Raw genomic sequence first — 27,033 nt, 5'->3', positions numbered from 1 at the left:
AAATTACGATTACTATCAACTGCCGATTGATGAGCACTGTCAATTCCGCGCCATTTTCTAACACTGCCCGGATGGGAATATTTCACAACACTTGACAATTGTTATAGGCCACACGGCTGCAGCAAAAATTGAAAATAATGAAAATCCAGTTTGTCGCGTTAACTATTATTGTCAATCAATTACGTTACAAAGTGGAAATTCTATAGCCCGTCGTCATCTAGCAAAGTTTACGAACCACCGCCAAAGGCTGAAGCAAAAGAAAAAGTGAAAATTAAATCTGATACCCTTTTTTTTCATTTTTCTTCTCTTCTCTTTACACACATCGTTTCTCGTTCGTTTCTCCTATTGGTGGTGTACTACATATATAAATTAAAAAGAAATGAAATGAAAAAATCGGCACATATTGTTTGTTGTGCAGTATCTATGTGTGTATAAATTTACATACACATATCCCTCTATGTATGTATTTCAGTGATGAAGAGCGCGCAGTTTTCATTTCGGTTTTCCTTTAAATACATTTCTTTTTTTTATTGTGCTGAGAATTTTTAGCCGCGCGTCTTTACGTATGTGAGTGTGTGTGTGTGTAAGCGCGTATAGTGTCTTAAATGTATGTGTTCGTGTGAGAGAGGGAGAACGAGAACATAACAGTGGCAGCAACAGCAAAAACAACAACAGCATGCTTACTACAAATTGTTACACTGGAAATGCGGTAAGTGTACAAAACCATTAAACCATTCTAAATCTTCCTAAAAAAATAAGTTTAGCTTAGAGTTAAGCCGAATAATTTAAAATCTAGTTTTATTAAATACATATAAGTATATATGATATTATTTATGTAAGTATATCGTCATCATAATATACATATGTGTTTGGGGAGGGGGGTGGTACTATTACTGTTATGCTTGTTAACAGTACCTTAACAGTCCTATAAGCATAAAAACAGGCTATGTTTTTCTCCCTGGGAGAGCAAAGAAGATATGATTTTGTCATTCGAATTATAAAGTGAATCAAAAGATATATACCAATATTACTGCATACAAATCTCAAGTAAGTTGCAATGTTTATTAAAGAGAAAAAAACATTTCTATTGGCGGCATTTCGTTTACCCCCTCACCCATCTTGTTTTTTTTTTTGGCTATGGCTTTTGCTGTCTCTTTTAATCTTTCTTCATCCTCTTCGCTTACTCTTCTGGTGCTGTCATTGCTGCTGATTGTTTTCGGCTCGCGTGTGTTTATATGTATGTATATGTATGTGTTTATATGTGTGTGTTGAGTCGATATTCTCCTTAGCAAAGCAGCAGAGTAACAGACACGACACTCTTTGAAAAAGTGTTGGCCTAAACAGAGTGACAAAAAAGAAAAACCATTAAAACACAACGTATTAACGGACAAAAATTTCCTCAAATCTATAAAATTTTAAAGTGATCCGAAGATATTCTTGGAAAAATCCAAAAAGGAAAAATATTCCTTTTACGTCTTGAATGGCTCTCTCCTCTCTCAGCGTTTCAGTCTCCTTTCTCAGCTGCTACGTGTTTGTGTCAGTGTACATGTGAGCAAAACCGAGATAGAGAAGAGAGTTTGCGCTTCAAAAAGAAATTAAACAAAAAAAAAATTTAAGCTGAAAAGCAACAGCTACCAGAAAATTGGTGTAAAAGAAAAGGTAAGTTGCATTTTAAAATATTCCCACATTTTCCTTCACTCACTCCCTCAAAACACGCGCGCATATAGAAACACACACTTACACATACATACATACCCATCCACAAACACTACCAAAAACTATATGCATATATAGTTTTGTTTTTATTTTTGCTTTATTCTTGGTCTTGCTGTTCGCTTGCTTCTATTATTATTAGTTTTGTTTTGTGTTACTGCTTCTTTGCCTGTCTCTTTTACTCAGTCTCTTTCGTTCTACCATTCAACATAACCTGTTTTTGACATGTTCTTTATTCATTAAAAACAAAAAAAAAAAACTATATTTACGCAATTTTTTTTTTTGTAATTTTATTTTGTCACCGTTTTACACTTCTCTTTGTCATTTTGTATGGTTGGTGGTTTTTTGCCGTTTCTCTCTTTGTCTCTCTCTCTCTCTCTCTTTGCAATTCACACACACGCAAGTCCGCCATTTGTCGTTGCCATTTGCTGCTGCTCAGCTTCCCGGTTGGAATTTTGCGCTATGTTAAAGCCCCGCAAAGGGCATGTGTTCTTTGGTATTGTGATATGGGAGATACCATATGCATTCAGGCCACGTGCTCGAATTAATCCCAATTATGCTGCTGAGATTTACAAGAATTAATTGAAAAACTGTCATACTTGAAAAATTCTCGATGAGAAAGGAAAATGTTTTTTCTGATTGGAATTGTATATCCACATTAGTGTTTAATTTCCATTGGGTTTGCCTATGAGATTGTTGCATTTTACAGGGAGCTTTTTTTCTTAGTTATGCATTTTATTAGCTCTGTTAACTTAACAGCTCAAATGTTAAGCAGGTGCTAACTAACAGCGGCAGCCAGTTCTGTTAAACAAATACAGTTTATACTTATATGTTTGTGTACATATGTTTGTATGTACTGTACGTATATATATGGGCAAATATGTTATGTATAAATAAATAATATGCGTTTTTTGCTCATTTTTTATGAATGTATTTCATTTGGCGCGTAGTTCAAATTGGTATATATCAAGTTCAGGTTTCGGGAACTGGAAAATTACTATTTTTTATTTATTTAACATATTTGTATATTTATATAGAAATATTTTTCCCTATCTATTCCTTTACATCTCTATCTCTATTTATTGAGATGATATAGAGCAGAGTTAAAAGAGTTATCAGCACTTAGGATTTGATTTTGCTGACGTCAAAGACCTTTTTGAATCTCATCATCAGATGTTGCTGCTTCTGTGGCACAGAGATCAGAGGAGGAGATTGTGTGTGTGTGTGTGTGTGTGTGGGTTTGTGTACACTGAGAGCGAGAGAGAAATTTGCCTTTTTTGTTTATAAAATACCCCGCAATTTCAATAATTTTAAGGAATATGTTAGAAAGTAAATCATTAAAATTTGTATTAATAATGAATACAAAAGTGTTGCCAGAACTGCCAAATAGTCATACATTTTATAAAACCAAACAGAGAGTGTAGAAAACAAACTCTCCTGCAAGGGTGAGTGCCCTTCTATACATACATATGTTTTTTTATTTTTGGCAGGGTATTTAAAAGTCTGTGCTTTCTTACAATTAGCATCGACTGTTTGGATTTGTATTTCTGACTTGTCCCTGCATATTGTCAAGGCCACATTTGTTATTATTATCGGGTCTTGTCTGGACTACTTTTTCTTGTTGCTTTAATTATAATTGTTTTATACATATTTTTTTGATAGCGGGAATTTATTTTTAAAACCAAATCACACATAAAGTGACAAATTAACAAAAGATGGGAGATTTGAACTTTGTTCATCGATAATCACAAAAAAAAAACGAAATAAATAAAAAAGTATACGCTAAAAACGTCACTTGTGAAGGCACAGGTGGGTGCAGCGCCGTGTGTGCCATGTGCCTGCAGGTGGGTGGGGAGTTATGGGGGAAAGTAGTTTGGAAATTTTCGTATTTGTACATAGTTGGTAGCTTCCTTAACTGGAGAAGAGTGTAAAACATGTGATTTTCCCAGTTTGGAAGCAAATTTTCGCTTATTGTTAGTATGTAAGTGCTTCTTTTTTTCACAGTTTACATTTTCCATTAACTTGTCCTCGTCGATTAACCCGGGGGCAATCAACAATTTAATCTCTCCTTCACACAGACTTCATCTGGATAAAATCTACTTAACTAATTAAATAAATAAACACTATAGTTTCGATGATTACGCACGACAGGTGCCCCATTTTGGTTGAAACTTAAAGGAAGTTTATGTTGAATAATCAGAAGTCGTTTAAAATTATCGGAACCAGAGTTTAGTAAAATAATATTAGAACCACCAAAACCTAAAATATTGTATACGGTAGAAAATAGCTGTTCAGCCCCAAATCCTGGCTAAAAACGAAGATATTGAAATAGTTTTAAAAGGTAATATTAACTAGATGTGTTTTCTCATTACGGAATAGGAATCATTTCTCTCATAAATCGTTGTAAAACTTAATTAATTTATAGGATACAAATCAGTAAATAAGGCAATCATTTACAAATATTCTTAATTTTTGTTGTTGTTGCTATTAATAATAAACACCTTTTAGTTATTATTTATATGGGGTAACTGTTTTTTGTCAAATCAGAAATTCCCACACACACATTCACCAATGTATGTATGTATGTGTGTGTGTGCACTATCAAAACTTGTGCTAAAGATTGTCCAAAAATAGATATAACAAATATTAATGATTTCGTTGTTGTTGTTTTGCTGCAAGCCACCGATGAAAGCGTGTTTGGTTAAAATATTTGAACCATTTGCATAATTTGCTAATTAAATTAAAAGTTTATATTTTTTGTCGAATTAACCATTATTCACCCTGGTGGTGGTTACTTTTGGTTCTAAATTGATTTTTCGTTTAACTTTCTTGCATTTTGTGTTCTACTGTCCTGTCATGGGACATAATTTATACACCCCCCGACCGACCTCCTCTCATATCAATGTTATGTACTGTCTTATCGTTCATATAACGGGGTATAACTGTGATTGTCATACCACCACACACACACACACACAAACACATATATACATACATAGGTGTAGGTAGTAGGTAGGTTTTACCGTTTTCATTATAATCCGCGCGAATTGGCGACAACCGATTACACGATAACAACAACAACAGTGGTAAAAATAATGCGCGAAGTCGAGGTTCGGTTGGTTGCGAAGGCGATCGATCGATCCGAAATGAACATCGTCGTCGTGTTCGCGTGCCGTTTTGTTTTGTGCTTTTGCTTTTTTTCTGACCGTTTTGTGCTTTTGCTATTTTCTGGCCTGCTTTTTTTGCTCATTCTTATTTTGAAAAGCGACCTGTGCGGAACGCAACGCAAAGCGAGAGCGACGCGAAACGCGCGAATCATACAAACGTCTGCGTTTAGTAGAAAGAGAATTTTTGCGTGGCGGCATTTGAATTCGCTTTTTTCCTTGTTTTCCTTTACACACAAACACACTACACGCACAGGCAGGCAGGCATCGATCTCACAACCAAACACTCACCCAGGCACGGCAAAAGAAGAAGCCGTTTTCTTCGTTCTTAAGATATAATTACGTACATACAGTTTGTTTGTGTGCGCTGCGCCGCCTGGCCATAATCACTTTTTGTGTGTGTTTAAAGAAACTATCAATTTTTTGTTGATTTTGGTTTTTGTGTTGGGCTGTGAGATTTAAAGTGGCAGCAGCAAGTGCAGCAACGCGCTATGGCTCAATGCTGTGAAACGGCAACACCGAATGCTTCAAAACCGTTATTTACCATGATGAAGACACTATCAACTGTTCCTCCTCCTACACCTGCTTTGCTGTGTATGTATAGAAAACACAAAAAAAAAAAAAAAACATTGTATGTTCATCAACATCATCATCATATTAAAAACATTAACATAATTATGAAAAATACCACGTTGCACTTGTGATTGTTGCTGTGTGCGGTGGGTGCTGTCTCTGGATTTTTTTTTTGCTGACACCAACGAGTCTGACACAGATATATGGATGTACAAACGTACATACATATACATATGTAATTATTAGTAATGTCGCGTGATTTTATAGAGAACATTGATTGGTTCTAACCGGCAACGGCAGCGGCAGGCGGCTGCGCTTCTTCTTCATTAATTATTATGCATATTTCCTTCCTTCCTTTCTCAAAGCACTAGCAAAATAATTTCCGTGCATTTCTTTTTAGTCTGTGTGTGTGTGTGAGTGTGTGTATATATTTGCGCTATTTGTTTACGCGTCATCAACATTTCATCTCTTATTTTTTTTTGCCTTTTCTTTGCCTCGACGTCTTCTTCCTTGTTTTGCTTTTTGAAGAAAAATTGTGTTTGATAAGTTTTTGAGAAATTCATGTTTTTATTTTTGCTGGTTTTGCGCTATTTTCCTTCTCGTCATCCTCCTTTTTCTGACAGGCGGAACAAAAAAGAAGAGAAAAAAGTGATTTTAATTTTCTTATTGTATTTTTGAATAAAAGCACCTGTTTGGCCTTGGGCGGTTCGGTCTGTCTTTCGGTCTCTGTTTCTGTTTCTTTGGGGGGAGTGTATATTATTTATAGTTTCTACTTAGGGTATTAATTGCACATTTCGTTTAAAAACAAACAAAATATACATAATTTCGTTGTGAACTACTTGGGTTTTCTTTTCTATTCGTTTCTAATGCAGTTAAAGTGAAAGTTACTTTATTGAATATTGTTGGTTTGTTGTGTGGTATATATTCGTTCTCTTCATCATCAACTTTTGAAGTCTGTCTAGAGCCGGAAATAATTGCGATTTCGCATCGCAGGAATGCGCGATGCGTCATAACAAAGCTGCCGTTGCCACAGATGTAGCAAGAGAGAAAGAGATAGGTAGTTTATACGTTGAAGTGGTAGCTGGAAAGAGAGGAGAAGAGAGTCGTGTCTCTTATAAGCCCTTATAAGTGCGCGCCGCCGTCCAATTCATTGAAACTGAAAGTTAAATTATCTATAAGGTTTTACTTTGAACTCATAATATGTGTATTTGCGATACGCTAATATACAACAACAACAACAATAACACCAGCAACGCAATCACAACCAGTCACGAGTGGGGTGAGACAATGTAATTATAACCATATTGCCAAAGGCGTAATTACATTTGTTAAGGTTCTCCACATGACTTTTCATTGTGATGATGATACACCCTAGCAAAAACTAAGAAATCCCATAGGATCCTTTTAACGCGGGCTAAAATGGCTAAAACTGAGCGCATTATTGTATTAGCTAGAAGGGCTTACACCACATTTAAACAAAGATCACCATATATATCAATAGGGAAGAGGCTATATACATACATAAGGTACATGTGTACATTGTAAAACAGTTGACTCAATCTTATTACTAATCAATGCAGTCATTGTTGTGCCTACCCATTTTTATTTCTTTCTTGATTAAAATTCTACGCATTAGCTTCTTTCATGAGCCAGCCCTATAGTGTGGGAAAAAGGAAAGGGGGTGGCACTAGAGCTCCTTGTTGTCTATAATTTCACCATGCAGAAACTTTTCCATCCATTCGGCATCCAAAGTTCACTTTTGCGCATCTCAAGTGTATGATACCACCAACAATTTCCATTCCATACGCCCACACAGCATCATGCACTGATGACATGATGTCTTCTTTTTTTTTATATTTATTTTGTCTTATCTGTCGACTCTCATTTTCATTGTGTTTGACACAATGTTTCTGATATCAAGCAAAAAAAAAACAAAAAAAATGAACCATCGATTGACATTTAATAAGTACGTGTGATTATCCTTTTATTAAAGAGCTCTCCCTGTCTCTCTCTTTCTATTGATAAGGCTTCTGCCTCGTTTGATACTTGATAATAATAGTATTATTATTAGTCCTACTAAATGATCTGAAATTTGTTGTGTGTGTGCTGCTGTCTTATCAGGCTCTCACTTCTTTTGGGCCTCGACGATAATCTCTAGCCTACATAGTTGTTGTTATTACTTTTTGATAAGTGTTTTGAGTGCGAAAGAGAGAGAGAAACCAAGGGGGGATTATCAGCCTAGTTAGGCCAGCGGTCTGTGGTCTTAAAAAAACTCATAAGTGTCCGCCGCGTGTTGCGCTCTAGCCAAATAGAGTTTAAAATTAAATACATATAAATTAATTTGCAATGTATTGCAAAAAATAAGAGAGCTTTAGGGGCCCATGGGGGGGGGGACACATTCATTAATCGTTTGTGGGGGGCAGCAGTTCAAGAAAATCTCACGTCAACTTTAAATAAAAAATAAAATCAAAGAAGCTAACATCGGCTATGCCGAAGTTTGTGTACCCTTGCAGTCCTTGGTAATAATAATTTCACATGTTCAAAATTTGTTTTCTGCAACTCAATTCATCAATATACATACAAACAAAACAATTTCATAGCATACTCGATTTTTATGAAAATGTTTCTTCTAGTTCTTCTATTATATAGTGGTCCGATCCTTATGGTTTTCATACTTTATTTTTGCCGGGTAATAAAAACCCACGAAAAAAATTTCAGCCCGATAGCTCTTAATACGGCTGAGTAAAACGCGTACGCACAGACGGACGGACAGACGGACATGGCTATATCGACTCAGCTTCTCACGCTGATCAAGAATATATATACTTTATGGGGTCGGAAACGTCTCCTTCTGTGCGTTACAAACATCTGATCAATTTTATAATACCCTCTGCAAGGGTATAAAAATATACTCAACTAATTACAGAAAAGTACAAAAAATGATAGCCTATCTGTTTCTTTTGAATTAGTTTTTAGTTTCTCGATTTATGGAAATAAATCTCACATAAGGGAGTAAGAATGTGACTAGCAAAAGGGGTGGAAGATGAGAGAATAGCTCCAAGTAAAAAATTTGCCCCAAGTCATTCTTCCTGGCTATCGAAGGAAACTCTATAGGCTTATTAAAGAACTAATAAACTATTATTCTCTGTATTATTGTATACGTAGATAGACGAGAACTAGAATGACATCTCCAACAAGTGGCAGTTTGACTCACGTGGCTTTCTTTTTGCTGTTGTTTTTTATAGGAAAGCAATAAAATAAAACCTAAATTTCATTCATATAAATTTTAATTGCACACACGAAGAACTTACTGAAGCGGCGGCAGTTTGGCGTCCTCATTCACATCCACCTGGCCCAGTGCCGTCGTCAAGTAACACTAATTATTCCACCCAACAACAACAACACCCACTCGGAATACTATTGATATGTTCACGGGAAATACACTTGAGTTCAAGTAGCCTTTCAAAATTACCGTCGATCCGCCGTGAAGGAAGGAGGGGTAGGGCTAATAACAAATGATCTTTAAAAGCACACACCTTCTTCGGATAATTATTAATTGTCGCATTAGTAATCAATGGGAGAACAATCTTTATATTTTGGCAATCGATTTTTCGTTCTTAATATTCTTTTGTTTTGATAATTCACTCTCGATATATCAAGAACCTTTAATGACTATTCCAGCATTTGAGTGTGGCAAAATTGCATAAATTCATTCTGTATGAAAATATTAAAAGCCTAAAAAGAAATGGGACCAAAAAATGTATTTGTTAATGGGGCTTAAAAACGATCGGCATATCGAAGTTTCAGCACTTTAACCCATTTGCCATTTGGGAACAAAGACTTCTTATATATAACTATTTTATGGAAAATGTACTTACAAATGAATGAATAATTAAATTATTTATCCATTTGTGAACATATCTACTGCAAGGTTTTGGACTTCTAATATACAAAATCATTTTTCTGAAATTTGTTATTAAATTTGTAAATCCTATTAATTTGGCCATGACTGTAAATGTACATTTAATTTTCGAAAGTGATAATCTAAGGCTTTCTTAATTTATGCTAAATATGCATTTTTACTTAATTACGAATTAAATTGGGGAGAACATTTTATTAAAACACCTCCTAAATTGATTAAACATTTCGAATCTAAATTTTATAAATGACGTTTAATTTATTTAAGTAATTTGTTAATGGCCACCACTGTAAAGTTGAAATATACGTTTCTTGTTACCAAAAATAGTTAAATTGTCCAGATCAAGACACTATATAATGTAGCTGCCGTAGAAAACAATGTAGAAGGGAGTAATCGCAATGCGATCGTGTCCCTCTTCTTCTCATAGGATCCGCCACTGGGGACAGACTCACACTTTTTGTCTTTCGATGAATAATTGTTGAAAGATAATTGTGATTTCGTTACAAGAATTTGTTGGTTTGCACTTGACTTAGAAACAAACAAAACACACCACATTTTAAATGTGTGTGTGTGTGTGTGCTTGTTTGTGTGTGATAATATTCGAATTCCAAAGCAGCTAACCAGTTTCCTAGTTCTCAGTTTGCCCTCCCAACACAACCCAACCCAAACGCCCCGTCTCTCCCTCCCTCTCAGCCATTTCCAATAGAGAGCACGCTTCACATGCATGATAATGATGATCTTTTTTTCTTTCTCGGCATCTTTTTTGTTAGCATCATTATTATTGTTGTTGTTGCTGTTGTTTTTTTGACCATCTTTTATAATTTACTGATAACCAAATAATAAGGGAGGGGGGGATGGACTGACGCATTTGAGCGGCATCTAGTAATCAAAAAGCTGCGAGAAATGGCAAAAAGAACGAAATACAAATACGCAATAGAAATTGTGCATTTTGCTGTTTGCAGTTTGTGGAATCAGTTAAGCGGTTGACCACTAAATTCACTCGAGACATCGGGAGACTGACTCTGCCTCTGCCGCTGCCACTACTGCTGCTGCAGCACTGATCAAGAGTCAAATGAATTTGCATGTTGCGCAACGGCGACAAAGTCAAGTTGTTGGAAATTGTGCACTTAGAATTGAAGAAATAGAAACAAGGAGAGAAATCAGCTGCAGCGGTGGAGCGGTGAAAACAAGCAAAAGGAACTGAATTGCCGCTGCTGCTCCGTTGCGTTGCTGCAGCAGCTGAGACGCGTACGTGCTGCTGCCGCCGCCAATCAAAGTCGTCTTCTAAGCAAAATCGCGCCACTATTTATTGTTTGTGTTTTTCTTCTTCTTTTCTTCATTATTTTTCCATTTAAAAACAAAAACAAATTAGTTTGTTACAGTTACATTTTTTGCTCTCTGCTGCCCATCAAACGACGCAAACGCGACGTCAGCTCAATGAAGCCGACGTTGCTGCCGCCGTTGACTTTGACGTCGACGACGCCGTTGACGCCTCATAGCACCTCATCGGACGTTAGTTTTGCGTTAAACATTTCTTCTTTAGTATTTGAGCGTTTCGCGTTGGTTGTGTCGTCGTCCCGTCCGTCGTCTGGCTTCACACATAATTATTATATTTGCTTTGTTTTTGTTTTATTGTCTTCTCTACGCCACCCATTGATCCTTGGTTTTAATCGTTGGATGCCCGGGTACCGTAGTTTCTATTCAGGTAAATGATCATCATCATTATACCATCCTACCTCATAATATAATACACACTACGATTTGGCGTGCACATTTACGACATTTGAAAGTTCCGTTCGTACGACACACGTGATAACCAAATATTATCAGGAATCATAAAGACACTGCAAATTATGGGCAATTAGTTGAAATATTGATTAGCGTCATATATAACATGTACCTATTTTTATATCTAGTGGTTCAATGACAATATCAAAATATAAAAAAAACTCTTTACTAAACAAGCCATCGATTAGGTGTGGAGGACGAATTTAGAGGGAAGCGAAGATTATTTCTTTTAAACCATGATAAGGGCCAAAAAGGTTGAGAAATTTGCAATAAATTTTTGTTTCCTGGACAAAATTTGGATTTACTTCATAAAACTTTAAGCTCTCTAAAGGGTGTCTGAGGGCTCTTCAGTTCAGTTTTTGTTTATTTACTGTTAATATTAAGTCACCCCTGTATTTGCTATACAGTGGAGTCCGATTATAGTGACTCAGCTTATAACATCCGTCCGGGGTTAGCTTGATTGTTCCTTATACAAATTAAATGAAAGGACCTTCGCCTAAAGTGACAATATTCTTCACAATTCGAACGGATAATGCGACGTTCCTTGAGAAAAAAATGTGCTTTACAGCAGATAAATAATGGCAATTGTTTTTTAAGAGACCTTTGAAAAATCATGAAACATTTAGGCCTCTGAATTATTAACTACGGCAAAACATTCTACACCCTTAACTTATACATAGTTTAAATGCATAATTATATGTATATAGAGAAACTCTTCTTATAGCAATCAATTGAAAAAAAAATCACAATTGATATAATATATGCACATTTTAATTGTTTTGGTGACCTTTTTGATTGATATCCATACCTTTTTGTGTTTTGTTTTGCCGACTTAATCAATGAATGAAAAAACGGAATTTTCTAATAAACATATTTCTATCTTTGTAGAATATGTTTCTTTTCAGCCTTTTGTTCTAATAATGAAACTCTAATCTCAAACCAAACTCTTTTAATTCAATTGTTTTCTGCTCCTTGTATTAAATATTCAATGAGATAATTGAAAATCCAGATAATTATAATAATATTGCAATTTCGTTGATATTGTGATAAAATATCTGTGATTGATTAACACCAAATTGTTTGTAATATGTGCACACAAATTGATTGCGGAAAATCACGCAACATTATCATCAATATGCATGTACGCGTGCCCCGGGGTATTTACAGTCCAATTGATATGTATTCGGTCGGTCAAGTGAGTAAGATATATAATATACCAACAATTTGTCTTGTTGCTGACCATTTAATGAATTTATTTATGATAATAGTTTTGACATCTTTCGCGGGGTGGACCGGGGGGACAACGGCATTATGTTATCAGAAACTGAAGTCAGAAAGTTTTTGTTTCTACTATTTTACACACCGGGAAATCTATAAAAGTAAAGTCAAATCATTAAATCATCCAAGCCCAAGTAAGAAACCAAGTCGTAAACTAAAACGTAAACACCGTTTGCTTTGGGTTGCTGGTAATGGTCTGTCAATGAATGAATAGCGATAAAATTGGGCCTAGTCGTCGTCGGCGCGTGTTGTTGTTGTATAACTTTTTAATGCAACTGTAAATAGACACACACACAAACAGCTGATACATAGAAGAAGAAGAAGAAGAAGAAGCAGAGACAAAAACGTGTAATGCCAATGAACGAACAACGGGCGAGCGGGCGATGGGATGACTCTCTGTCTGGTGTCGGCGGCTAAACTGATGACCTTGACTGAGATGCGCCCATCATGCTAACTGACCGACTAATCATTCTTTCCATTTCTCTTGTCGTCGTCGTTCAGTCGCTTTCTGTCCCTCTCTTTGTGTTAATTATACTCTGCTTTTACGTTTGGATTTTTGCTGCTGCTTTGCATGTAAATTTGGCATTGGCCTTAGTCTTTATCTTTATATGCACACATGCATATATAACATACATATGTACATACATCCACACTCGTATATTTTGTATATACATACATACATACATATAAACATGTGCATATACTAGGCATAGTTAGTTAGCTTCTCAGACTGACCGCAAGTCACTTTTGCTATACTAAAATTCTTTTTTTTTTATTTGTTGTTTTCGGTAATTTTCCATCAAACATTTTGTGTATTTTCTACACAATATTCTACATAATTATTTCTATACACTTTTTGACAAGAAAAAAAAATTGGAATATACTTTGAATATATTTTGTTTATTTAAGGATCTTTCCTTATTTTACTATTAAGTAGAAAGAAAGTTTCCCAAATAAAAATAAATGGCCTACAAAATTTGAGATTTAAGAGTTAAAAACCACTTAAAATTGTTACAAAAGTTACTTCTATTAAATTTTTTAAGGAATTTTGTAAATAAGCAAGCAGGGGTAAGAAAAAAAACACTTTTCTAAATTTCGTTGGCTTTTGTAGGGTATAGCCAAGTTGCTGTTGTTATCAGTGCACCAAAATTTCCACTTTAAAAAACACATCAAATAAGTTGGTGGCTTTACTACTGGTTTTTGTTTATCAGTTTATGGTTTAATAGTCATGTTGTCTAACAAATGAACATTGATCCGAAGCAACAAAATAACTATCTTATATTTATTTGTAAACAAGAGACAATCTTTAATTTTAGAAAGGGTATAGAAACGGTGTGCATATATGCATTTGTATGTGTGTGTGTGTGAAGAATTTATTTAATATACTAAAATTGGTTGTTGCTGTTTGTTTGTGTTTAAACCAAAAAGCATATATTGCATATTAACCAGATTGTGTTTGCAAATGCAGAGAATATAAACAAAATAAGCTTTACACTTGCATACATACATACATACAATTTATCTCTACAGATCGATCCTCTACCATTCTCAAGATTTAAATAGAAGATGTTTTTTGTTTTATTGTCTTTTTTTTTTATTGTTTTCTTTATTTGCATTTTCAAAAATATAGATCTGCTGCTACGGGCCGCATGTGTATATGTACATAGAGAGAGGGATAAAATAATAATCAAATGTTCAGCACACAACGTGGGCGGCGGCAACTAGTCAAAAATCAATTAAATCAGCTGTTGGCTGGGACATCCTCAGAAAACTATCGATAACTTTTTGGTCTTTTAGTCAGCTGTGTTTTCAAACGCTCTCGCTCTCCACTCTTACTCACTCCCACACTCGCTAGCTCTCTTTATCTTTATCTCTTTTTAGTTGAGCGAGCTGCTAGTTTGATTGCTCTTTTCTCTCATTTTGTTTTTGTTTTTGGTATTCATTATCGTTTCATTTCGTTTCTCCTCGCCCACGCACTATCAATATACACACGTCGTCGTGTTCTTAGTCGGTTTAATTTGTATTCTTGTTAGTAGTAGTAAAACAAAAACGAAATTATTATTTTTCCTTCATTTGTCTCGCGACCGACGCTGTTCAAAGGCAAAAAGAAGTCAAATATTTATTAGATGTGGTGAATTTTGTTTTTGGTTTGATTTTTAACCAAGTTTTTGCTTCAACTGCATACACTAAACACACACACACAAACACACTTAAGCATATGCAAAGAATATTTATGAATAATATTGTTGGGCTTCAGGTAAAAACGTCGTCTTCATCTATCACTGCTACTCCTTCTTATCTATCATCATTGCCATTGCCATCAGCATCATCTTCATCTTCATCATCAACATCAACTTTGTGTGTCAGAAAATCAGCACCAGAATCAACAACAACGCCACCACCACCACCAACAACAACAGCAGCAACTGCACTACATTTCCAAAAAGTTACAACAACAACTTCTTCTACCCAAATACTTTCCTTCACAGCTAGCAGCAGCAGCAACAACAACAACAACGACAGCAATAACAACAATAGCAACAGCAAAAGCAACAACCAAGACGACGACGTTCACAACGACGACGATCAGGACATTGTAGGAACATTACCCTTACCACAAAACATTCATCAAAAGAAGACAACGAAAACATTCTCATCCACAAAAACAACAACAACAACAAATCGTTCCCGTTCCCCGCGCTCATCATCGTATAACGATTTGTGCGCTTGCTGCAGCAACAAGGAGCAACAACTAGAGCAATCATCTTCCTCGTCCTCATCATCTTCGCCATTATCCTCGGCATCATATACGACCGTCGCTGCCCAAGCTTTAGCCAAACAGCTTGTACGTTCTGTGACCGCCACTAGCATCATGGATATGCCCTATAACACATCGCCCTCGTTACGCGTGCGCACCACCTCATTGAATCAATTGAAAAAGACCGCTGATATGGCCATTGAGAATGAGTTGCATGTCTGCCCATCCGTAATGTCAGATGAGTTGCGTAAACTGTTGCCACCAACATCTGAGACAGTAATGACCAAACCGTTTCCCATACGCGGAGAGCGCACCATTGCCGATTGCACGACACCGCATGTGATTGCTATGGTGGGTCTGCCGGCACGTGGTAAGACATTTATATCCAAGAAATTGGCACGTTATTTAAATTGGATTGGCATTGCTACACGGGTATTTAATTTGGGTGAATATCGTCGTCATGCAACAACAGCCTACAAATCCCATGAATTCTTTCGTGCCGATAACGAGGAGGCCATGGCCATACGTAACCGTTGCGCCAATCAGGCACTCCATGATTCGTGTGAATGGCTATTGAGCGGATTAGGCAGCATCGCTGTGTTCGATGCCACCAATTCGACTAGGGATCGTCGTCAATTGATTTACGATATTGTGGTTAAACAGCATGGCTTTCGTCTATTCTTTGTCGAATCGATATGCGATGATCCATCGATCATTGAGCAAAACATACTTGAGGTCAAGGTCAGTTCACCTGATTATCTAAACATGAATACCGAGCTAGTGGTTAGAGATTTCCTGCAACGCATTGAGCACTACGAGGAACGATATCAGCCAATAGACGAGGTTACCGAAAAGCATTTAAGCTTCATGAAGGTCTACAATGCCGGCAAAAAGGTTGTGGTCTATAATAATGAGGGACATGTAGAATCCCGCATTGTCTACTATCTGATGAATATCCATATAACACCGCGAACCATCTATTTAACACGGCACGGCGAGAGTGAGCACAATTTGAGCGGTTTAATTGGCGGTGATTCGAATCTGAGCGCCCGTGGCCATCAATATGCCCGAGCGTTATCTTCGTTTATTTCCCAGCAACATATTGATGGCCTGCGCGTCTGGACCTCTTGGATGAAGAGGGCCATACAGACAGTGGCCGATGTCAAGGCACCGCAGGAACGCTGGAAGGCCCTCAATGAGATCGATGCCGGCCATTGTGAGGAGATGACCTATGAGCAGATAAAAGAACGTTTCCCCGAAGAGTTTAAGGCGCGTGATGTGAACAAATTTGCCTATCGTTATCCACGTGGCGAATCCTACGAGGATCTTGTGGCACGTCTTGAACCTGTGATTATGGAACTGGAACGACAAGGCAATGTCCTTGTTGTCTCACATCAGGCTGTGCTCCGCTGTCTATTTGCTTACTTCCTGGACAAATCGGCCGATGAGTTACCCTATTTGTATGTGCCATTGCACACGGTTATCAAATTAACACCCGTTGCCTATGGCTGTAAGGTGGAGCACATTAAATTACCTATCGATGCGGTGGACACGCATCGTCCAAAGCCAAAGATACCCGGCGATGTTAGTGAACCGGGCTTGGATGGCCTTAGCGGTGAGCTGGTAGCGCCCGATGGCGTGGGCAAGGTGCTCATTGTGGGCGATGATGTGGCCACGGCCACAAATGGCAATGGCGGCGGTCGTGTGGATCCATCGCATATTCAATGACATCAACACCAACAACGACAACCACGACGTTTACCACCAGCCCAGCCCCCACCCAAATCCAAGACACTTTAAAGAGGCCGAACCACTTATGAACCACCACTAAATCCTCCTACCGGACTAATTCCAGGCCCTTTATATACACATACGCCCTGAACCCTTCCCGCCCCACACCACCCCCCTGTGTGCATCAATCAATGAGGATATTTTTAACGATCGCTAGTATCCACGAATGCCAGCGGCGCAGCACTACTGTTAATAGCTTCTACGGCAGTAACTTAACAGAGCCAATTCTTGTCCTCTCTTCTTTTATACAATTTACTTAACGCAATGTCTTGACTTTAATTTCATTTTGGTTACTGTTATGGATTTCTTTAATTTTCCCTTATTTTGTTTGTCAACATTCAATGTACTTTAATTAAGCCTAAAACTCTTCTTTTTTTTTTGTGATAATTTGGATCCAAGGGATTTTATGTGCTGTGCTCTCTTCATAAACAACAAAAACAAAACAAAACAAAAAAACATCGTTTCGATCCATTTTATTACATCTCTTCTTAAGACATTTATACAAAAATAAAATTTAGTAAACAAACAAAAAAAAAAAAAAACTGTAATGACATTCATATTTTTTTAAATACCATATACATAATTATATAACTTGTATTTTAATCAAACAAACAAATAAATGAAAAAAAAAAAAAAGAAAAAAAAGAAACAAACACCTCCAAACAAAAACAAATCATTTGTTTCTCTATTCACATCTTCCTTCCCACGCCCCCAAACCCCACTCCCCCATCAAATAAACTTGCTAATGAGGCCTGGGCTCGTTTGTATTATCCGGTTTGTATTATCTTAGGCAGCTTTGTAAGTATATATATAAAAACTAATATATATGTATGTATCTAGAACAAGATTCTAAATCAGACCTGCAATTTCTAGAGGTTCAGAAATGAAATAGTTAAGTTTAAGATGATTACTATTACATGAAGTTTAGTTAGCCTAGAGATATTAGTAAATGGTTCATTATTTTCAAGTACTAAAATTCTGTTATTTTCTATATCTTATTTTTTTTTTTTTTATAGCTGCACGGCAAAAGTCGCGATTATGTCTATGCCTTGTTGTCCTACGTTTGCTTCTACGACTAGTACAAGTATCTTTAATCAGGCTATTACATCTTCTAATAAATAGTAAGAATCAGATAGAGCAAAGACTCTATCCTATCACAACATCACATTACATAGAGAGAGAGTGAGAGAAGGAACACACATGCCAACATGCCACGCCTACGCAACGAGGAGTCGGAACAAACTCAATACAAGGACGGCGATGTCGTTTGGGTGAAGATACACAACACAGAAATATGGTGGCCCGGTGAGGTCACGTCCTCGCAGGATTTTCGTTTTGTCAACACAAGTCGACCGCCATTTGCCGTTGTGGCCTTCTTCAATGAGAAGACCTTGTAAGAGACCAAATCCTTTTAGCCATTGCCATTTAAATTTTATACCTTTCGGTTTCCAGCGAGCAAGTGAGATCACCGAAATTGATATGTCCCTTTCAATGTGATCACAAGGATCAATTTATACAACGTGGCACGAGTGAGTTGAAATTAATTTTTGTTATACATTTAATACAATTTTGGCATTTCGAAAAGTATCACTCGATGGATAGTTGTTGTGTGTGTATGTGCAGAACAGGAGCGGCGGCTACAAACGCACACACACACACGCACTTCCTTCAATTTCAGTTAGTTATTGTTGTGTTCATCCTCCTGGTTATCGTCAGCGGGTTCCATCGTCTCCGTTTCCACTGCATTGTTGTTGTCAAGGTTGGTTACAGCCATCTTCTTTTCCTTCTTGTTTTGAAGAGCCTTGCGGAGTCGTCCTCTTGCGTAATGCAGTCCGGTAAATACTAAGCCTCCGGCAAAGAAACTACCAGCAACAATCAAATGTTCGCGATTGATGTTCCGTATTTTATCCGTGATCATCAGTTGAAGGGGGGGCACACGGCCGTTCAGATTGAACCACGGCGTAACATGCTCCCACATGACTCGTTTCACGCATGTTACAGCAGCCAGCACAGTTCCTTCAAACCGAAGACCGTAAAAATCCATTTCAAATAAAATGCAATTTGTGGGAACCGAAAACGAAAAAAAAAAAGAATATTATAAAAATAAGTAAATAAATTCGAAAAGTAATTTCAATAAAAATCACTACTGTTCGAGAGATGAACACTTTACACAATGAACTATAGGAACTGAAAACGAGACTAGCTTGACCAGATTTCAAATGTCATTGCCAACTAGATTGAAAAAAATTGGATATGACACTGCTGGCAACTTTTTAAAAGCCAACTTTCAAGGTATTTCATAGATATTTTGTTTCCAGAAGTAAAGGTGTCTCAGAATTTGGTTAAACCTTTTAAAAGGATGTCGAGCGGTGGAAAACTCTTACCACAACGACAGACAGAACCGCACACATTGCCCAGGATGCTTACAGGACACTGTCTTACAGCAATTCATGCGAACAAACGACTTAAGCCCGCGATAGGTATTTCGTAGATCTGGTAAAACTACGGACCACAATTGGTCTACGTTAAGATGATCCCAAGCTAACGTAACGTATAAAAAGAAGTCGCAATGTAGAAAAAGGCACATAATATAAATTGGTATTGTAGGATATTACCCGCTCTTTAAGCGGATTCTGTTATGGTTAAATGATGAAAGGAAATATATATTAATGATCAGCATTAACAGCCGAGTCCATCTAGCTACATTCGTTCATTAAATATTTTGCTCTTGGCAGCTATAAGACTTAGAGACACAATCCAATCCTTTAGTCCCTGAAATTAGGTGAAAAGTTTTATTTAATGCTACTTTATTTGGGGCATTTCATAAATTTCATTATAATCAGATTTAAAATAACAAAATAATGCGTAAAAAATAAAACGAAGTGGGCTTAGAAATGTTGTTTTGTTCATGTTAGTTTCTAATATTACTTAATAGACAACCAAGTCTGATTTTCTCAACGTGCTGTTGTTTAGAACAGAAATTATTCAAATGCCAAAAAATTAAAGTTTAACTTAGTCCTGAAAAAATAAGAAAAACAAAGATTTATTTTCACATTTCCTCTCTATAGAAAAAGCCGTTGGTCTGCATATGAAAGAGAAATTCACAGATGATGTAAATATAGCAGAATGTCGTCTGAAGCGGCAAACCGCATCCATGTCGACGAGCTCTTCTTCAACGGATATTGGATATCCAACATCACGACCGGATAGTTTGATCAAAGCGTTGCTATCGAGCAGTTGCAGTAATCGAAGTAGTAGTACACGTGATTCAATTGCTGTATCATCAATAACAACAACAACAACAACTGGAACAGGAACAGGAACAGGAATAGGAGGAGCATCAACATCATCTACATCTGGACAAAATGTAAGTTCAAGGTATAAAGTTTAATATGAATAATGTTTATAATATTAACTCTTCCTACCACAGGAGCCCACATTCCGCATTTTGGATATTGGCGGTGGGGGAAGTAACTCAAATTCATCCTCTCAAGAACGTCGCAGCGATGTTACCAATTATGATTGCAATTTATGTAGCTTTCGTACGAATAGTATGAGTGTATTGCTAATCCATCGTCGCGTCCATTTGGAGCAGAGACCATCGCACGATGGAGGTGGTGGAGGTGGAGGAGGACCAAGCAGCAGCAGTGCCGCCAGTGGCAGTAGTCACACCAGCAATAGCAATACCAATAGTAATAGCAACTTTAGTGGCCATAGACTTGGTCTCGGCCAACACTCGAGAGCGGCCAGAAGAGCAAATACCACGAATTTGATAGATTCTCGTCCAAATTATTATACGCATTATCAACGTTCCCACTATCAGCAGCAGACTCCTCAACAGCATTCGGAGAGCAGAAATCGTTCAATTGGCAGCGCAAAGTTTCTGCGCAATTCCCTACGTTGCCATTCACGGCATGTATCCATTCAGGTGGAGGGTGTGCTTTCGGATGAGGCTCAGCTAATGGTGGCCTCGATAGCGCAGAAGACAATGGATTCCATTGAGCGTGTTGTTGAGCCCAGAGACACGGATAGTAGCACATCGCCCATGTCCTTCCTGGATCACGGCAGAAGTCCCCACCAGGTGGTGACGCATCAACAGCAAAGCACCCAGACCAAGACTACAACCGCCGTCTCTGCAAGCACCCAATTAAGTTTACGGAGTCCGCGACGACAACGCTCGAATCAATTAAGGGCCACAATGCCCGCTCCAATGCCGGCCACACCGGATCTTCTTGCCCACGGACCATCCCCATCTAAGCAGCGACGTCTCACACGCTCAATGAGCCGCCGTCAGCAGGATGCAACGCCACCAACTGGGCTACCGATAGAAAGTCCCGCATTGAAAGCCAATTTAACGCCACCAATAACGACAACACCAAGACGCAGTGGTAGCCGCCGATCGACAACAAATAATAGACCAAGAAATTTAATGAGCACAATAACCACGCCGACGACGCTGCATCACGAACCAGAGACGCCGACAGTGACGCCGCCACCGCCACCACCACCACCTCCGACAAAAGTTGTGGAGCAGTTAAAGACGACGCCGGGAACAACGACATCTTCGAAAACGCGCAGCAGGAAGAGAACACGTGAAATTTCTCCAATGCGGGTAACAGTGTCTGTGCCACCAGCTCCGCCGCCACCGCCGCCGCCTCCGGAGCCACCTGCAGATGTATCACCAATGGATTTGGAACCACCAGAGCCTCTCTCATCTTGTACATCAGTTCGGACACCACCAATGCGTGATAATAATAAATCAAAACATGTTTCTTCACCAACAACACCAGCAGCAGCACCAGCAGTACCACTAGCAACCACTCCGCAGGCGTACTCAAGCCCTCCAACGCAAAAGAATCTCCCACTGAAACCAGCCTCATTGGAGTTACAGATGAGTTTATTAGCTGAATGGTGTGATGATGAGACAGAAGAGCAATGGCCTACAACAACCACAACAACAACCACCACCAGCACCACCAACGGTGAGGAAGAACAGCAGCAGGAACACGAGGAGCAACGGCAGCAGGAACAGGAGGAGCAACAGGAGGATAAGTTAAAGCAGCAACAGTCGTTGGAGAAAGTGAATGATTCAGAAATGGAAACAGAGACGGAAACGGAAGCGGGGAAACAGTCGTTGGGTAAGAAACTTAGTCTGCTAGCCGAATGGCAGCATGATGATGATGAGCAGCAATCCAAAATGGAAACGACAACAACAGCCACAATAACAACAACAACAACGAGCACATCGAATGGTGACCAAGAGATGACGAATATAGCAACCAAAAAGCGTGTACGCAATATACCAAAGAAGGAACGCCGAAATGTGTTGACACAGCAGCAACAGAAACAACAGCAGCAGATACATCAAGGTGGCGATGGCGAGGAGCGGATCGAAGGCAATACCAATGGCGATAAAGGCGCGGCAACCGAGGAGGAAGAGCAGACAGCGGCTGTGAGCAAAGTGGATGCTGATCCTGATGCTGCTACTGCTGCAGAGAGCACATCAGACGAACCAATTGTAATACAGGACAGTGATGCGAGTTCCAATGAGAGTGTTGTCTTTATTGAGGCTGAACCACGGCAACGTGGAAAAGTTCCACATTTAGCTGGTACTGCTGAAACTGGAACGGGAGCTGCAGTTGCAGGTGGAGCAAGTGCAACAAGTGCAGCAACCACATCATCACAACAATCGTCCCCATCGAAGGGAAATAATAATAATAATACATCAGCTTGTTGCTTTGACTTTGAGGACGAAGATGAAGATGAAATCGAGCAGCAGCGACGACTCCAACAGCAACTACTCGATGGACAAAATGGAGGTCTAAGTTATCGGAATGTCAATGCCAATGTGAACGCCAACAAGCGTCAGGATAATAAGCCTGTCACCAATGAGATGGCGAGCGCCGAACCACCCGATGAACTCTTTAAGGGATTCGAAGAGGATTTAGAGCGAGCAGCCAATGCCGCTGAAGCTGAGGCAGAGGCAGCCCTGGATCAACAGCAACACAAAGAAGAGGAGCAGCCGCAGCAGCAGCAGCCGCTAAATTTACCCATTAAAGAAAGGCAGAAGAGAATATTCAAATCGCGCAACAAATCCCAACTGGCCACCACTCCATCCAAAGAAGAGGAGCAAGAACGGGAGCCGGCACCCGATACAGAGCAAGAACAAAAGGAGGAGCAGGAGGAGAGGCAAGAGCACGAGCAAGAGAAAGGTCATGATGCCTCCTCCATTAGTCATAATGTATTGCAAATTCTGCCGAGCACCACAAATGGCAACAATTTCACAGTGTACTCCAATGGAGATGAGGGTGAAGCAGAAGCAGCAGCAGCAGCAGCTGACATAACCGAAGCTGAAGCCGGCGATAGTAGCAGCCGTAGCAGCAAATCCAAGACTGATGAACATCCAAAATCCAAATCCAAGTCAAAGGGTGTTAGTAAGGGTAAGGGCAAAGGAAAGAGTAAGAACAAGAACAAGGGCGGCAAGGGAAAGTCAAAAGTAAAGGGAAAGACCAAGTTGAAATTATCATCGCCCCCGCCACCGCTGCCCCCCTGCCGGCTGCGACTATATTCTCAACACCCACACCTACGCCCGAGGCGGAGGAGTTGAGCAATAACAATAGCAACTCCTCATCCACATCGAATTGTAGTGGGATTATATCGCCAGTGCTCAGCTATAGCACAAGTTGTTCTGTTGCTTCCAATATAGCAGTCATCTCGCCCGAAGAGGCTAGAGAATTGCAACGATCTGCATCAGATGCTGGTCTAGATCCAACAAATATTGTTGATGCCACACAGCCAATGCAACGAGGTGGTGTCCTGATATTAGAGGATATACGGTTGCCCAATTTGTATCAGCCGGCAGCGGTTCAATCCTCTACTGATAGCAATGATAGCAGTAAGCAGCAGCGACCACCACAACAACATCACCAACAAATGGATGTTGAAGAGGAGGAAGAAACAAACACAACAACAACAACGACAGAGGAGACAGAACAGGAAATGGACTTCGAAACGGAGGAGGAAGGTCAACAACAACAGCATCACCAAGTCCCGCAAGAATTACCTGAAAGGAAAGAGCGGACTGTTATCCTCAAGGCTACGGCTTCCACATCCAAGAAGTCAGTCGCTCAATATGCAGTACCCCAGCCACGTGAGGGTTTACTTAAGAAGCGGGAACAGGAGCTGTTACGTAGATATCGTGCCGATATGGTCAGTGGGCGAAGTGCCGAAATGTGCCGTAAAGTTCGTGAACGTTGGAGTCGTTCATCACAGAAATCCAACGAGGATGACGATGACTCCTCTCCCCCTAGTCCAACGAAAAAGGGGTTCAAATTTGCCAGGGGAGGATCATCAACAAGAAATGGCCAATATGGAATTATATCCCCAAGATTGCATCAAGCAGCGTCACACGAAGAGTCTACCCATGCCACCGACATCGATGACGACAAGCCAAACCTGCCAAATGATCACACCAAGTAAATCCTGCGGAACACTTAACATGTGCGACAAAGATGTAGCCATTGCCCATCAGCAGTTGGTGGATTTGCGTCAACGACGTCTCCAACAACAGCCATCACCAGCGACATCCATACAGCAGCAGCAGCAGCACGAGCAACCATCCACACGTCGCCAGCGTCGTCGATCGCGTCATACGAGCAACGAGGGCAGCAGTAATTCCGGAGGAGCAGCAATTGAGGTTACTGCGGCAGAAGAAATTACCAACGCATCCACAACAACATCGACAGTAGGTGATTCCACCTCGCAAAAGGATCAACAAGATGGCATAGAGAATGTAAGTGTTAATTTAAGCCACTCTAACACTTCTTGCGTATTCATTTCTATTTTATTCTATTTGCAGCCACCTCAGCTGTGCGCTGGACGCATCTGTGCGGTAACCACACGACCCATTCCCGGTTATAGTCACACATTTATGCTCTGCTCTTTGGCCAATAACAATTTCACGCCCATTAACAATGTGGCCTTGTATTTGGACAGTGAGAAGAATCATTTGGTGCCAGTGCCGAGTGAGGCTCTGACTGAACCACCACGTCTGGCCGACGGTCATCCATTGTCGGCAGTATTTGCTGATATTGATTTTCTGGGCGGTGATGCAGTGGCTCAAGTGATGGAACAACAGCCCATCCATCAGCTAATCGAAGTGGATCTAGATGGATCAGCGGCGTCGGACGAGGCGGTTGCAGCAGTTGAAAGCGATCAGCAGCAGCAGCAAATAGAAATTTTAGATGGCATTATGTCACCCATGAGTCAGGTGAACGAGGTGGTGGGAGTCGGTTTTGATGGCGGCGAGGATGAAGAGCTATCCCTGCACGATGAACAAATGCATGCAAATATACTCCAGTTGAATGTCAATGGACATCGTCTTGAATTGGAACCCTCGATGCTATTCAGCATTGCCGAGCAGCCGGATTCCTGTATTGAAGTGAATGTAGCCGAAACCGGTGGAGATAGTGGCAACTCATCTGCTGGGGATATTGTTGGCGAAGGCGGTGGTGGAAGCAGCAATGGTGGTTCTTCTTCGATCTGTGGTCGTGCCGTTTTACATGCTCGTGATATATTGCGTGCCGCTCAGGTCTATTTGCAAGAGCGTGATCTGCAATTGGTCAATGTGGAGGACTTGACTCTTGATGAGGATGAGGTGAGCGGGGCAGCTGTACCAGCAACAGATCTTCTAGCCGAGGCCTTGGCCCACAGCGAAGTGGTGGACGATTCTGCCTATGCGGTGGTTGATGAATCATCCAATGCTGGCATTGGATTGCTTCACATTGACACTCGCACTGCTCTGGCTGGTGGCGGACATGAAACCGAAGGAGTCGATCAAGAGGTAGTGGATGATCAAGCACAGGTGATGGCTAGCAATAATAGTGGTGCTGGTGCTGCTGGTTGTGGTGGCATAGCATATATAACGCTGCCGCCACCGCCACCAAGTACGGCTCATTTAACGCCACCGATAACGGCACGGACCAATGAAACGAATGCCCTGCTCGATCAGACGCCCATTATGTCGGCCCTAGAGAGTCCGAGTACGGCAAGATCTGTACAATTGCGTCGAGTTGTCTCACCCCTGACAGCGGGCAACACGCTAGACGATAGCCTGGCCGTGATTGGGGTAACCAATGTAAGCGCCACTGGAGTGCCCACATCCCTAGAGCTACCCATAACAGTAACGAATCCTGCAATTGCTCCAGCCCGTGTTAGTGTGGCAGCGACGGCTCCAAATGCAGCAAATGTTAACGATTTGGTGCAAGTTCAATTCTCGCCCTTTCAGTAATCACCGAGAACCATCAACGGCAACTGCATCCAATGGCAATAAGCAACGTCCATTTAAAAAATTTCATCTGAATTTTCTATTTTCTTTTTTTTCAACTTTTATTTAATGAAATCTCCTTCATTAGACATTGGAGGGTGAGCTTGGGGGTAGGAGCTCTGATGTATTGTGGATGGGGGCGGCGAGCAGGAGCAGAAAGAATGGCCTTGGTTAGCCTTCTGTTAGTGAAGTTGACATCACCAGCCAATGTGACACCTTCAATGCAATTCGTCAACCATCTACCTACACACAGATACACACTCACACACACCTACACAAACTTTTTTTTTGTATAAAGAACGTAAAACTAAGCCGCCTAAACGATTAATTTTAACTATTTCGGAGTGTGTGTTCAATTCACTTTCTTTTTTTTCTTTTCGTTTCGTTTTTTTCCATTTCGCATCATTTTTACTACATTGCAAATGTAATAAAAAACAAAAATAAGGAGCAAAACAGCAATTATAGCCAGTAAATAACAAAGAAAACAACAAGAAAAATTATGTATTAATATATAATGATATATATATATATATATTATATACATATAGCGGAAGTTCTTGCACCAAAGCAAAAAACAAAAAATACAAGTTTATAAAAAGAAAAAAAAAAAAAAATAAATATATATATATATAAATTTAAAGAAACCAACAAAAGAATGCAAACATTAGGTTTATAAACAAATATCGAAGAAACTATAAAGTTTATATTTTTTTTTAGACACAAA

General features: G+C 39.5%; 2 protein-coding genes across 3 annotated transcripts; both read left to right on the top strand.

Moving 5' to 3' along the window:
- Positions 1 to 72: 72 nt before the first annotated feature.
- LOC137583445 (serine-rich adhesin for platelets) lies at positions 73 to 26,345 on the top strand. Its single transcript, XM_068298480.1, is given in 8 exon segments — positions 73 to 709; positions 18,001 to 18,377; positions 18,437 to 18,513; positions 20,053 to 20,351; positions 20,415 to 23,513; positions 23,516 to 24,241; positions 24,243 to 24,776; positions 24,843 to 26,345. Coding segments are annotated over 7 exon segments (6,351 nt in total). The 5' UTR covers positions 73 to 709; positions 18,001 to 18,192; the 3' UTR covers positions 26,274 to 26,345.
- Pfrx (6-phosphofructo-2-kinase) lies at positions 4,961 to 17,657 on the top strand. Of its 2 annotated transcripts, none has more exons than XM_068298479.1 (2): positions 4,961 to 5,471; positions 14,925 to 17,657. In XM_068298479.1, exons 1-2 carry the CDS (start codon positions 5,369 to 5,371, stop codon positions 16,919 to 16,921), a joined length of 2,100 nt encoding a protein of 699 aa, XP_068154580.1. In that variant the 5' UTR covers positions 4,961 to 5,368; the 3' UTR covers positions 16,922 to 17,657. The 2 variants fall into 2 exon arrangements, with proteins under 2 accessions (XP_068154580.1, XP_068154579.1); XM_068298478.1 differs by lacking the exon at positions 4,961 to 5,471 and adding an exon at positions 10,915 to 11,074.
- Positions 26,346 to 27,033: the final 688 nt, after the last annotated feature.

The sequence above is a fragment of the Drosophila tropicalis genome, unplaced genomic scaffold (genome assembly GCF_018151085.1).
Source record: "Drosophila tropicalis isolate 14030-0801.00 unplaced genomic scaffold, ASM1815108v1 contig_867, whole genome shotgun sequence".
NCBI lineage: Eukaryota > Metazoa > Arthropoda > Insecta > Diptera > Drosophilidae > Drosophila > Drosophila tropicalis.
The sequence above is the reverse complement of the archived record's forward strand: the minus strand, read 5'-3'. Positions and strand labels throughout refer to the sequence as shown.